The 15,079-nt window shown below is 46.4% G+C and overlaps 1 protein-coding gene across 3 annotated transcripts in view; it reads right to left on the bottom strand.

Moving 5' to 3' along the window:
• EFCAB2 (EF-hand calcium binding domain 2) overlaps positions 1 to 12,144 on the bottom strand; it is a 68,104-nt gene extending 55,960 nt beyond the window's left edge. Inside the window, exon 1 of one of the 3 annotated variants that reach the window (XM_036355036.1) lies at positions 11,794 to 12,144. In XM_036355036.1, the coding sequence (XP_036210929.1) occupies positions 11,794 to 11,824 (31 nt within the window). In that variant the 5' untranslated portion in view covers positions 11,825 to 12,144. The remainder of the gene's footprint in view (positions 1 to 11,793) is intronic. The other 2 variants (XM_036355038.1, XM_036355037.1) reach the window with 2 other exon arrangements.
• Between the last annotated feature and the right edge of the window lie 2,935 nt (positions 12,145 to 15,079).

Below are 15,079 nucleotides of genomic sequence, written 5' to 3'. Positions count from 1 at the left end.
GTAAAACTTTAGACAATAAAAAAAAGTTTTGGTAAAGAAATTTATTTACATGAGAATAAGTCTCAAGCACCAAAGGACTCCATACAAAGTAGTGAAAAGAAAGTCAGGAGGAAGAGAAAGGACAGGTGAAGAAGGTCAGAGCTATATAAAGAAGGGAACACAAGAAAAGAAAATAACTCAAGATGTCTGCATATGAAACAGAAGTAAACAGCTGAATACAAGTATGCTGAAGAAAATTCATATTTAAATACAAAGGCAATAATCCTATAGAATATTTCCTCTCTTTTACCTACGGCCCAGGCTCCTGTCTTCTTATCCAAATTTAGATTCAAATCTGTGTCCTCTAGTGAAATATTGACAAGTTAGTTGATCCTTTTAAGCTTCAACTGGGGTAGCAGTTCCTTTCAGGACTGTAAATACCAAATGAACGGCATGAGTTGGTCTAACCCACTGGTTCTCAACCTTCCTAATGCTGTGACCCTTTAATACAGTTCATGTTGTGGTGACCCCCAGCCATAAAATTATTTTCGTTGCTACTTCGTAACTGTAGTTTTGCTACTGTTATGAATCGTCATGTAAATATCTGATATGTAGGATTTATTTTCATTGTTACAAATTGAACATAATTAAAGCATAGTGATTAATCACAAAAACAATATGTAATTATAAATGCGTTTCCCGATGGTCTTAGGCGATCCCTGTGAAAGGGTCGTTCGACCCCCAAAGGGGTCGCGACCCACAGGTTGAGAACCACTGGTCTAACCCAATACTTAGAACTCATAGGCACTAATAAACACTAACTAAACTATTAAATTCTTAAAGGCAGGAACACGGCAAAAGTGACAGAATACCACATAGATCATAGTAATCTAATCTAATAAAAGAGAAACATGCAAATTGACTGCACCTCCACTACGCCCCCCAAGCCATGCCCACCAGCCAATCAGAGTGACTATATGCAAATTAACCCAACCAAGATGGCAGCTGGCAGCCAAGCAGCTGGAGCAAGCAGGAGGCTTGGTTGCCCCAGCAATGGAGGAAGCCAAACTTCCTGCCTGCCCTGGCCAGCTGTGGCCTGCACTCAAGGCAACAAATGTTCAATTATAGAAGATAAATAAATCCCAGATACCTGCTTCCAGCCAGCCTCCACTGGGAGCTGGGGTGGCTGGGGGTTGTGGCCAGCCTGCAAACAGCCATCAGCCCCTCACCCAGATGGCCACACCCTCATGGGGTGAGGGTCCCCGCTGGGGGTGTGGCCAGCCTGAAAACGGCCCTCAGCCCCTCATCCAGACTGGCCAGGCAACCCCCCCACCCTGAAGGGGCTGTGGCCAGCCTGCAAACAGCCCTCATACTCTCACCCAGGATGGTCAGGCACCCCAGTGGGGACCCCCACACTGAAGGAGCTGTGGCCAGCCTGCAAACAGCCATTAGCTCCTCACCCAGGCTGGCCAGGCACCCCAGTGGGGACCCCCACACTGAAGGGGCTGTGGCCAGCCTGCAAACAGCCATCAGCCCCTCACCCAGGCTAGTCAGGCACCCCAGCGGGGACCCCCACACTGAAGGTGCTGTGGCCAGCCTGAAAACGGCCCTCATCCCCTCACCCAGGCTGGCCAGGCACCCAAGCGGGACCCCCACCCTAATCAGGGACACCCTTCAGGGCAAACCAGCCAGCCCCCACCCATGTACCAGGCCTCTATCCTATATAATAAAAGGGTGATATGCAAATTGACCCTAACAGCAGAAAGACTGGGAATGACTGGTCACTATGACACACACTGACCACCAGGGGGCAGACGCTCAATGCAGGAGCTGCCCCCTGGTGGTCAGTGCGCTCCCACAGGGGGAGCTCTGCTCAGCCACAAGCCAGGCTGACGGCTGCCAGTACAGGGGTGGTGGTGGGAGCCTCTCCCTCCTCCTCAGCAGCGCTAAGGATGTCCGACTGCAGCTTAGGCCTGGTCCCCACTGGCAAGTGGACATCCCCCGAGGGCTGCCGGACTGCCAGAGGGATGTCTGACTGCCAGCTTGGGCCCAATCCCCTGGGGAGCAGGCCTAAGCCAGCAAGTGGTCATCCCCTGAGGGGTCCCAGACTGTGAGAGGGCACAGGCCGGACTGAGGGACCCCACCCCCCGCCACCGAGTGCACAAATTTTTGTGCACCAGGCCTCTAGTCCTATATAATAAAGCGGGAACATGCAAATTGACCGTCACTCCACCACAAAGATGGCGGCGCCCACAATGGAGGCCGAGTTCCTGAAACGAGCCTTAATGGGCAATCAGCAGGGACCTGAGGCTGCGCCTCCCCACCACCGCCACCCCAAAGGGCTTGACAGGGGACCTCAGGCTGTACCCCCCACAGGGCTTGACAGGGGACCTCAGGCCACTCCCCCGCCTGGCAGGGCTTGCACCCCCTGCCCCGGCACCAGAACAGGGGACCTCAGGCCACACACCCCCGCCCCAGCACCAGGGGACCTGAGGCCACACCCCCCTCCTAGCGCAGGACCGGAGGACCTGAAGCTGCGCCCCCTGCCCGGCAGGGCTTGACCAGGGACCTCAAGGCATGTCCCCCACCTGGCACGGCTTGACAGGGGATCTCAGGCCATACCCCCCACCCAGCAGGGCTTAATGGGGGACCTCAAGGTGTGCCCCCACCCAGGCCCGGGCTGGGGGACCTCAGGCCACAACCCCACCCTGGGCCAGGGGACCTGAGGCTGCACCCCCCCGCCTGGCGGGGCTTGACAAGGGTGGGGCTGGCCGGGTCTGAATCTAGCCCAATGGTGGGGGGAGGCAGACGGGTCTGGGTCTCATGCAATTTTGAGGTGCACGTGGGTGGGCGGAGACTTGACTCTGGGTCCCGTGGTGCACCCCAGACTCTGGCAGGAGAAAGATTTTCATATACATTTTACTAATTTTCTTTCATCTCTGACACTTCTATTATAGAGAAAGGGCAAATAGCAATATTAAAATATTTCCTCCAATTAATCCCCTTTTAATGTGCATGAATTTCATGCACCAGGCCACTAGTAATAGATAATACAGAATTTTGGTACCTGAAAGTGAGATGCTGCCATAACAAATGCCAAAAAATATGGGAGAGGATTTAGAGTCAGGAAGTGCTGGCCTCTGAGTAAGCTGTGGGTTACAGCTTAAAGGAAAGTGAGGAAGATCACACTGCAAACTGTGGAGGGGACCCTTTTTATGAACAGCAGAAGAAATGCTGTTAACATGGGAAGTAGAAAATGTTCGTGATAAACTAAAGGTCTAGATAAAAATTTTCTAGGGAAACCACTAAAGGTGCACCTTGGTTCCTTCTGGCTGCATATAATAAAACTAGAGCATGAATTCTTGCACCAGTGGGGTCCCTCGGCCTGGCCTGTGGGATCAGGCCAAAACTGGCTGACATCCCTCGAGGGGTCCCGGATTGCAAGAGGGCACAGGCCAGGCAGAGGGACCCCACTGGTGCACAATTGGGGCCAGGAAGGACATGGGAGGTTGGCCAACTGGGGAGGGACCGCAGGAGGGCTCCAAGGCATGTCTGGCCCATCTCACTCAGTCCTGATAGGCCCAACCCCCACAGCAAGCTAACCTACCAGTCGGAGCGTCTGCCCCCTGGTGGTCAGTGCACATCATAGCAAGCAGTTGAGCGGCCTTAGAATCTCATTAGCATATTATGCTTTGATTGGTTGAACGGCTGACCAGACAATCAGACATTTAGCATATTAAGCTCTTATTATATAGGATGGAGGAGAAAGATCGTCGAAAGGAAAAACTTAAACAAAAAGGAGCCATGAATTGCTAGTTATGAAATTACCTGCCTCTCCAGATGGCAATGGATGCTAAGATAAGAAATGGCTTCTGGGCAAAAATCAAATTTGAGGCACTGGCAGAAAAACACAACTTAAACATGAAACAAAGTATACGACTGTAAAATCCTTTGTTAAGACCTCAGAAAGATCAAATCTAGAGTCTCAGGCACCACACAAACTAGCAAAAGAACCTCTTAGGAGTTTAAGGATGTGTCTCAGAAATCCTTTTAATCAAACAAGAAGGCTTCAAAAGAAGCCTAATATCTCTCAGCTATCTCAGTAGAAGCCCAAAGTAGAGAATGGCTTATCTCAAATAAATGTGTGTATATGGCTTTTGTCCAGTAGACAATAAGATTCATAAGAGACTCATGAAGATTTTAAGAGAATTATATTTGCAGCTCCAGCATGGACTGAAAGAGGATAAAGACAGCACAAAATGAAAAAAATAAAACAAAACAACTGGACTCCCAAAAATTATATTGGTAGTAAACAGGTTTAGAAAATTGCTTAGTTAAAAACATGTACTCTCTCTCATAAAAAGGAGCATGACACAGAGGGTGGAACCCAGAGCCAAAGGGCAGAGCTAAAAGCCATCCAAAACCATTTCAGGACAGTAAGACCAGTCCTAATCAAGAACCTTGCAATATTTGCCCATACATTGACTCGGCCTATATCAAATGGACACAGAAACCACTGGCTAGAGCTGTAACAATCTGAACAACAAAACGAAGCAGCATTGAATTATAATCCTATATAATAAAAGGCCAGAGCTCTAATCAGTTTGGCTCAGTGGATAGGGCATCAGCCTGTGGACTGAAAGGTTCCAGGTTCGATTCCGGTCAAGGGCATGTACCTGGGTTGCGGGCACATCCCCAGTAGGGGGTGTGCAGGAGACAGCTGATCAATGTTTCTCTTTCATCGATGTTTCTAACTCTCTATCCCTCTCCCTTCCTCTCTGTAAAAAATCAATAAAATATATTTAAAAAATAATAACAAAAGGCCAGAGACCATAACAGCCAGAATACCAATCAACCAGTCGCTATGAGGTGCACTGATCACCTCTCGGTCCCTCCTTTCCGCCCCCAGGCCTTCAGGCTCCAATTGCTGGATGGCAAACGGGGAACCACAGGGAACTGGGGTGAGTGGCGGCGGGGCAGGACGGGACTGGGGACTGGCGAGCGGGCGGAAGATGGCCCTGATCACAGGCTAGGCCTAGAGACCCCACCCGCACACAATTTTGCGCGCTGGGCCTCTAGTTCTAAGTATAAATTAACATTCATGAGTCTACACTGACATAAAGGAATGGCTGAGTAAACAAATAGATAGGAGACAGGAAACAAATCTGTGCAGAAGAATTCCAAATAATTTATGTAGATTCTCTGTCCTCAAGAAGGCAGAGCAAACTCCCCACTCCTTCTGTGTGGGCTCTACATAATGACTTCCTTCCAAGAGTCCAGTGTGGAAAAGGGAGAAAAAGAGTAACTTTACAGTGAAGAAACCTGACAAAACTACAGCCAGGTGATCCAGGTCAACATCAACAGTGATATAAATTATATTGATAGTCTGCACCCTTGATATGATGTGAAGAAAATAGCATTTTACCTCTGTGGTCTTCCTTCCCAAGTTCCATACCCCAATTTAATCATGAGAAAAACATCACACAAACTCCCTTCTCTCTCCCACTGTTCAGAGGAATTAAATGAGATGCCCAAGGGGAAGCAGTGCCCAAATTCAAGCCCTGGTTTTTGGCTCCAAATGTATTGCTGCATTTAAAAAAGAAGTTACTTTATTACACTCAGTAATATACTCCTAAGGATAAAATACCCAGCAGTATATTAAAGAATCACAGCATGTGAATATCATCTTTTTAAATAGGAATTTCCAAATTGCCTTCCAAAAACACTATACCAATTTTTTAAAATATATTTTTATTGATTTCAGAAAGGAAGAGAGAGGAAGTGAGAGAGAAACATCGATGATGATAATCATTGATTGGCTGCCTCCTGCATGCCCCATACTGGGGATCGAGCCTGCAATCTGGGCGAGTGCCCTTGACCGGAATCGAACCCGGGACCCTTCAGTCAGCAGGCTGACGCTCTATCCACTGAGTCAAACTGGCTAGGGCCAATGTACCCTTTTTTTTTTTTTTCATTTTGGGTGTGCTCAACATGTCCATTTGATTTTTAAAAATTGTGGTAAAATATAAAAAATTAACCCTCTTAACCATTTTTAAGTGTACAGTTCAGAAGTGTTAAGTACAATCACATTGTTGTGCAACCGATTTTCAGAACTCTTTCCATCTTGCAAAACTTCAACTCTATTAAATAATAACTTCCCTTTTCCCCTTCCCCTGGCAACTGCCATTCTACTTTCTGTTCCTACGAGTCTGATTACTCCAGGTACTTCGAGTAAGTGAAATTATACAGTAGTTGTCTTTTTGTGACTGGTTAAATTCACTTAGCATAATTTTAAGGTTCATCCTTGTGGTAGCACATGTCAGAATTTCCTTCCTTTCTAAAGCTAAATAATATTTCACTGTATGTGTATAATAAATTTTGTTTATTCATTCATTGGTGGACACTTGAGTTGTTTCCACCTTTTGGTCATTATGAATAATGCTGTTATGAACATTGGATATACAATTATATATTCTGAGTTCCTGCTTTCAATTATTTTGGGTATAAACCCAGATGTGGAATTGCTAAATCATACAGTAATTCAGTATCTTTTTTTTTTTTTCCAGGAACTACCATACTATTTTTCACAGCAGCTGCACCATTTTATTTTATTTATTGATTTTAGAGGGAGAGAGAGAGAGAGAGAAAAATCGATCAGCCGCTTCCGCATGCACCCTGACCAAAGATGGAACTGGAAACCTGGGTAAGTGCCCTGACTGGGAATGAAACCCACCACCTTTTGATGTACAGGACAACGCTTCAACCAACTGAGACACACCATCCAGGGCAAGCTGTACCATTTTATATTCCCATCAACAATATACAAGGGTGCCCATTTCTCCACATCTTCATCAATACTTCTTATAGTAGCTAATCTAATGGGTGTGAAGTGGTATTACACTGTCCATTTGATTTTTTAAGTAAGGAATTTTTGACAAGTTTTTATACATTAATCAAAGATAAATTTAAGTCCAGTTTTTCTGAATTAGAGGAAGTAAGTTAAATTTCAATAAGCCAGTTTTCTTCTTCAATTAGTCTCTACCTAGAGACTTATCAGTCTAAAACAGGGACAAAACTTGTTAAATGGCCCCAAATATATGTATAAATGCATCATATGTGATCAATAGTTGGTAAGACTTGGATTTAAGTTTTTCTACCCCCTAGATCAGTGATGGTGAACCTATGACACGCGTGTCAGAGGTGACACGCGAACTCATTTTTTTGGTTGATTTTTCTTTGTTAAGTGGCATTTAAATATATAAAATAAATATCAAAAATATGTCTTTGTTTTACTGTGGTTGCAAATATCAAAAAGTTTCTATATGTGACACGGCACCAGAGTTAAGTTAGGGTTTTTCAAAATGCTGACACGCCGAGCTCAAAAGGTTCGCCATCACTGCCCTAGATTCCAAGTCACACATTTACTAATAGCTATTCCCTAAATGTACCAAGCACTTCCCTTCCTATTTATTCTGCATTCCTTTAGTGTCAGGCATTGTGGGAGGTACTGAGGATATAAACATGAGTAAAAAGACACTGTCCCCATTACAACAACATTATGAATACATACAATTATTCCCAATTTACATTTGAAGGACCTGAGGTTCTTTAGGGCTTAACAATCTTGGCTAAGATCTGATAGAGGTTGGAGAAGCTAGAATTCAAATTCAGGTCTTACTCAAAAGCTCACTTTTTCTACTATTCTATACCATATTCTGTACTATCAACAGTTCCCTTTTCTAAAAAATAATATTCACCAGTAATTTGGTTTTTTTCACCTTAGATTTCCAAATGTTAGGTTTTGAGGGGAATGGCATGATTACAGAGAAATAATAACAATGATGATGATAAACTTGTAAAACTTTTCCATCTAGGAGTTAACAACTATATTGGAGGAAATTTACCAAGCAATGTTATCAAAGCATGCAAAGTAACAAAGAATATTTTAGTAAAAACAATAATAGTAAATCCTAACGAGAGCTTTGAGTACTTGAGGCTTACTGAAAAACTGACATATCTTCCAAAGCTCACTGGCCTGCCAAAAGTTAGAATTTTATTTCTAAGCAGTTTGTTTCCTAGGGATGATTTGAATTACAAACAGAAGATCCTTCCATTCCTATATAAAATTCTCTAGGAGACAGAACCAATAAAATAAGATGTAAAGATCCAAAGACTCTGCACTGATTTTCCATTTCAACATTTTTTAATCTCAGAAAAATTAAATTATACAATGGTAAAGCACAAAATACTACAAGTAAGCATAGCAACTTCATTATACACAATCTTACAGAAAAATTTTATAAATAGAACATAAGAGCCCTTGCCGTAGAGTTAACTTTTTCTAACCAATACTGGGATGGGCAAAAGTAGGCTTACACTTATTCATATGGAAAAAGACATGTAGATTATGATTATTACAATAGCTTTATTAACTCAAAAGAATGTTACAACTGTAAACTTACTTCTGCCCACTCCTGTATTCTCAATACTTGTATTAAGATTAATCCCTAAATGTTGAAAAGCTGGATATGATGACTACTCAGAAACATAATCCTCCTTTCAGCTTTAAAATAAATACACAAACAAACAAAACAACAACAAAAAAACTCTTAAGATTCAAGAGGAGCTATTTAAAACATTATTTCTACAAAGAGGACTTTTGTAATTGTTTTTTAAAGACAAGCCAGTGAATACTTGGCTCTCAAAAAATTGTTGGGTGATATGAAATAGAAGCATATAGCTTATCTGTAACAAAGAGGGGGGGAACCCTAAAAATAGTTTTATATACTTCAAGTATAGATTTTTGGGAAACAGAAAGTAATGCTTTGGTTAAAACATAAACACATTTAATTAACTCAAATGATCTAATTCAACAAATACTGAGTTCCTACCATGTGCTGGGCACGCTGCAAAACACTACTTAGGGTAACTGATCAGAAAATGGTCCCCACCCTCCGGATCTTACAGTGTCATGTATATATCCTCCAAAATTAACCTTTCTTTTGTGTGAGTTTATGCTCATCAAGCAACTTTTGCAATATAAATTCACCTCCCCAAAACTTTTTATTAACACTAGAGGCCCAATGCACGAAATTCGTGGAAGAGTAGGCCTTCCTTCCCCCCCACCCCCACCCCCCCATCCGCTGTGGGCACCGGCTTCCCTCCAGCACCCGGGACCTGGGCCTCCCTTGCAGCCCCGGTTTCGTCCAGAAAGTCATCCGGAAGGACTTCCAGAAGGACGTCCAGTCTAATTAGCATATTACATTTTCATTATTATAGTTTGCAGAGATCAGCTTTCTGGTCAGTGTATCAACGTACCCTATTGACGTTAATAAATCATTACTCAGGTGTGCACATCCCTGTTCATGAGTTTAGTTAGCTTGAGTGAATCCCAAAACCTGGCAATTCTGATTAATTGGTTACGTGTAATTTCTAAATCCTCAGAACTGAAAACCAAATGTAGGAGTGGAATGTCCATGTCCATACAAAGATGATATCATAAATGAGTCCCTAGGTTACCCTCAGACAACACACCTTCATTTCATCATGCTCTTCAAATTGCATTATAGTTAACTCATAATATTGTTAAGAATAAATGAGATATAGCATATAACAGTGCTTCTAAACTTTAATGTGCATATGAATCACTGGCAGATCTCTTAAAATGCAGGCTCTGGTCATGGCTGAGATCCTTCATTCTGATCAGCTCCCAGTGACGCTGGCTGCTAGCCACAGACCAGGAGGGGATGTCGCACACCTGGCACAGCACCTGGCACACGGGCTGCTCCGCCAGTTAACTGTCCCCTTCATTTCTGATCTCTGATTGTCCTTAGTGATCGCACCTTCCTTGGGGGAAAGACTTTTTTTCACCTTTGAATTCCAAATTCCTTCCATATTATAGGCATTATATCTGCACCAACTGAATGAATGACATCCAGCTCTTTTTAAAATCATCTTTTATTTTTCAATTACAGTTGACATACATTATATTAGTTTTAGGCGTACACCCCAGTGATGAGACATAACTTGCTAAGCGATCATACGGTAACTCTTGCACTCACCTGCCATCCAGCTTTTTAACAGTCCTTACTTCTTATACAGACTTGCTTCCTCCTCTGGCTTTATTTTAAATAGAAAACTATTTTTGAAAACTGAAAAATCAGGAAAGCTTCCCATTTTTTTATGTTTGAAAAGGTAAAGAAGAAATGTGTATGTGCAGCTTAATCCAGCGCATTTTCTCATGCTGACCTGCTCAAATCTTTTTTAAAAAAAATTCCACAATTTACTTAATTTTTCTCCTGATAATTTTTCCGTTTGTATGAGTAAGAACTTAATAAAAATTCAATCATTGGGTTTTACGGGAAGTTCTAAATTAATCTAAAAATATATGATTTGATTAGGAGGTAATACTTTACAGCAGCACAATGAAATTATCAGGACATTTGAGGAAAGGTAACATGCATAAAACAATTCTGACTTTTCCGGGTAACGGGACCATTGAAAAAAGAACAGCCTGTTTGTTATCAATGGCGGGATCTTTGGCCCCATTTCACGCGTCTCTCCGCCGGTTTTCCTGGGATCGCCTTGACCAATAATGACTCTCAGAACTGGTGTCTCCACCTGTAAATATTGGTTGTTCACCTGAAACGCTTAGCTCCACGCTGAGAAAAATGGGGTGCCGGTGTGGCGTAAGCATCCAGGAAAGGAGACAAATGCAGGGTTTTTTCCTTCCTAAAATATTGATCTCTTTTTTATGTAATTTTGCGATAAGTCTGACAACCACCAAATGCAAACAGTCGATCACCTTTGAGTAACTGGCAGGACGGCAACCAAGGGTCGGGTTTGCAATCCCTGCGGAACGCGAAGAAACGGGGTACCTGGCTCCTCCCGCCCCGCGGCCACGAGCCTCGCCGCGCGTCCTCCCACCGCCGGGGGCGCCCGTGCCCGCGCCCATGCGCGTCCCCGCCCCGTCAGCTCTCCGTCTTTTTTTGTTTTTTTTTTAAATATATTTTTATTGATTTCAGAGAGGAAGGCAGAGGGAGAGAGAGAAACATCAACGATGAGAGAGAATCATGGATCGGCTGCCTCCCGCACGCCCCCTACTGGGGACCAAGCCCACAACCCGGGCCTGTGCCCTTGACCGGAATCGAACCCGGGACCCCCCAGTCCGCAGGCCGACGCTCTGTCCACTGAGCCACACCGGCCAGGGCTTCGTCCTCATTAAACTGCGTCGTGTTTTTGTGTTGAAAATGTCGGCCGCGAGCAGACATTTCGGAGGCGACCTGTGACCTCGGGGCCGCCCCTCCGCCCCCATGTCCCCGTCCAGGAGCCAAAATGGTGGCCGCGGAAGCCGTCGCCCGGGCCGGGCCGGGCGGGGCGGCCGGAGAGGACCCGCCGGCTGTCGGCGCAGACCCGTCTCCCCCCGGGCCGGCCAGTGGCCCACAGCCCGGGCGGCGGCCCCGAGAGCCCGGGCGAGGGTCTGGGGGCGGCCGTGAGCAAGGACGCCATTGAGGCCCGCCCCGCCCGGCGCCTCGGCCGTAACCCGCGCAGCCACCGAGCCTCGGTCCCAGAGGGAGGCCGCGGAGCGGGGGGAGGGAGGCCTGCGAGGGAGGAGGCGGCGGCCGCACGGGCGGGGCGAGGGCGGGGCCGGGCGCGGCGGGAGCCGGGGGGAGCGGCGTCCCCTGCAGGCGGCCCTTCTGCAGGCGGCCTTTCCGCAGTCACCCGCTCCAGCGGCGGGAGCCCCAGGCCGGGGGTGGCCCGGCCCCACCCGGCGCCTCCTGAGGCCGGGTCGCGGCGGCGGCGAGGGCGGCCTACCTGCGCTTTCCTTTTCTTTCTCGTCCGCCATCTTGTGTGGAGCCCGTCGCCTGGGAGACGCCTGTCGCTCCCCGAGGACGCGGCGCCCTGGCCCCCTTCGCGCCCCGCGGCGAGTCGGGCCTGACGGGCTTCGGCCTCGGAATCCCGAGGGACGAAGACCCCCCGGGCGCGGGGGGTGGGGGAGGGGGAGGCTCCGAGCGCGCGCCCCCCACTTCGCGCCCCGACCCTCCAACTCCCGCGAGACCTGAAGTCCCGTCCGCACCCCGCGGCCCGGCTTCAGCCTTTCCCCGGCAGAACCCGAGCCCGCGTTTATTCAATCACGTTCCGCGCGCCTCCTTTCCCTGCTTCCCGACGCATTTGGAGACATCACAGCTCCCCCCTCCCCGCCCCCCCTTTTGGGACGACATGGCGTTGCTCGATTGTATTTTTACTGCAGATTTTAAAACGCAGGAGAGCTGGGTGCAGCCGAACTCCCCCGCCACCCCGCCGCCTCCCCCCAGCGCCCGCGGGCGGCTGGGCGGGGACTCCGCCTCCCGCCTCCTCGTTTGCTCCCGTCCCGGGCTCGCCGCCAGCTCCCAGGCCGGCGACGGCGCAGCCAGAACTGGGGCTGGACGGAAACGGGCGGGTGCGGGAGGAAACCGGAGCCATTAAGCTGCTATTAGCCGGAGAGGGGCCTGGCTGCAGAGACACGTGTGGAAAGGGCGCAAGCGCGGCGGCGTCAGGGCTGCGATTTCTGATGCAAAATAGAAGGTTCTCCTAGCAACCAACGCGCTGTGATCAGATTCCGTACGTCGGGCTCTGCTTGGCTGTGAAGTGGGGCCTGACCTCCAGGGACCGGGAAGTTTTAGACCCCGCTTTGCAGCTGGAATATGGTGTTAAGTTTTGGTCTCATTTTTTTTTTAAGGATACGTTCACGAATATAAAAATGTTTTCTCTTTAAAGTGGTTTTTTGATCATTTGCCTAATGAGGGTCAAACGAATATATGTCAAGCTAATCTTAGGTGATCGTAAGTGCGTATTTGTACTAATTTAAATGATGATGTTACATAAGTTTCTAAACTGTTTACTACATTTTAAGAGGCCTTCCCAAGGCAAGTTATTAGGATTCAATGATTTTAAGTTTTAATGCCCCTTTTATTGATTCTGTTTCTGTAGTCTCTCCACTAAACCCTACAGCAAACTATTATTCTTTCGTAAAAATGAGTTTTTTATATAAAAGGTATTCTCAAGTGGTGCTGTGATCAGCATTCTCTTTGAAACTGAATACAAATGACGAAATCATCATAAAATGGCTCATTTTAGAAGGTAGATATTTACACCAAGTGAACACAATTGTGTACAGTAAATGGGTAACACCCCAAAATGTGAGGAAGTAATCATTAACGTTTATTTCTATTTAACTTCCATAGTCATTCTGGTCTAGTCATTTGTTTGTAAAGAGTCCCTCTTGCCTTATAGATCATTAGGGTTCTGGTCCCAGGTTTACTTCCTGCCCTCTGTGCCTTTTCAGGTGCTGTTCGCAGCTCCCCTTTTCTGGAATGCCTTTCCCTCCTCTCTCCCTCTCCCAGCAGTCACCATCTCACAGTCACACATGTTCCCTCCTGGTTGTCAGTGACCTCCTGAAGGTCAGGCTTATTTGCAGCTTTCCCTGTCAACAACCTCTTTCTCTGTCGTCCTGTATTCATATCAGACAGCCTCTCACATGGATTTGCAATGACTTCATTTTGTTAAAATTCAACCGAGTACATTCGAAGATCTAATTGGTTTTACTTAACCGTTCATGAATCCAGCAGCAGCCCATCTAGCAACAAGAAGGAAGCTCTGATGAGTTTCCAAGATGGAAGATTTTATAGACGCAAGAAGGTGGGACTAACAAGTTAAAACTGAAGCATTTTGGGCAATGACAGGGTCTGCTTTAGATGATGGAGTTCACCCTCTTCCCTTTGTGGCCCCTTCCTGGTTTCCACCTGGCCATTTCCTAAACTTTACCAAGCAGGAGTGGCCTTGAGCGAATCTAGATGCCTTGAGCTCTAGACCCAGTTTCCTAACTGAGGACACATCCCTTCCCAGGACACTTCACATGAAGTGTCTTCCCTTGGAGGAAGATGCTACCCCTACCCATAATGCAGTAGCTTTACCCTGTGATCTCAAAAGGAAAACCTTATCGGAACCAAACAGAACACTGGTATGGTTTCATTACAGTTAATGATAATAGAAAGAACTTTCCTAAGTACTTTATTCTATTCTCTCTTTAATCCTTGGGAAGCTGATAATGGTATCCCGGTTCTAGTGCTACGCTGCTGCTTTTTTTCTTTTTCTTTTTTTTTTTACTCTGTTCCTTTATAAATATATCATTGTTCTAGTCCATTTAGCAACCTGAATATTTCTAGAAGAAGGCCAAGGACAAACATTCTGGGGGAGATTAGTCATCTTCCTCCCTACCTTTTTTATTTTTTTTTATTTTTTTTTTAACTTCTTCAAAACATCATCCAAAACAACTGGCAGGGTCTCTTAGGGACTCGAAGGGAGCCAGATGATGGCATGCACGTTGTCCTTGTCTGCCCAGAAAACTAGTTAAACTACAGGCCTGGCTGTTGCGTGGCAGGAGAGGAGGAGGGACTCCCTCATCTGCCCACCTTCTCTCGCCTGCCTGCCTTCCAGCAGGCTCCGTCCTGTCATCATAGGGAGAATTGTGTGACGTTCCTGGCCCTGGACAAGAGCGTTTTCAGTGCCCAGAGCAGGAAGCTGGGACTGCAGCTCTGCGGGCAGCTTCTAAGTAAATCTTAGTGAAACCACAACTTTTTTTTTATTATTGATTTCAGAGAGAAAGGGAGAGGAAGAGAGAGAGGTAGAAACATCAATGATGAGAGAGAATCATTGATCAGCGGCCTCCTGCAGGCCCCACACTGGGGATCGAGCCCGCAACCAGGGCATGTGCCGGGACCCTGGTCCATAGGTCGATGCTCAACCACTGAGCCTCGCCAGCCAGGTGAAACCACAACTCTTTAAAGCATTTGGAAAATCATACTCCTGGATCTATTTCTTTCAAAAGCATGCTTCTTTCTGTTTCCCTTAAGAACACATCGCCCCGGCAAGTCACTGTTTAACCCATTACTTAAACATTTCCTGTCCTAAGGCGCATTTTCAGGGACGCTCCTTGCGAAGCAAATTGGGTGAGTCTCTGTTCTTGATTCATTGAAAGTAAGACCAGGGGGACTGAAAATGGTGGCAGAGTAAGTGGATGCTGCACGGACATGCTCCCAGGAACACACTGGAATTACAACTG

The sequence above is a fragment of the Myotis myotis genome, unplaced genomic scaffold (genome assembly GCF_014108235.1).
Source record: "Myotis myotis isolate mMyoMyo1 unplaced genomic scaffold, mMyoMyo1.p scaffold_m19_p_21, whole genome shotgun sequence".
NCBI classification, from domain to species: Eukaryota; Metazoa; Chordata; class Mammalia; order Chiroptera; family Vespertilionidae; genus Myotis; species Myotis myotis.
The sequence above is the reverse complement of the archived record's forward strand: the minus strand, read 5'-3'. Positions and strand labels throughout refer to the sequence as shown.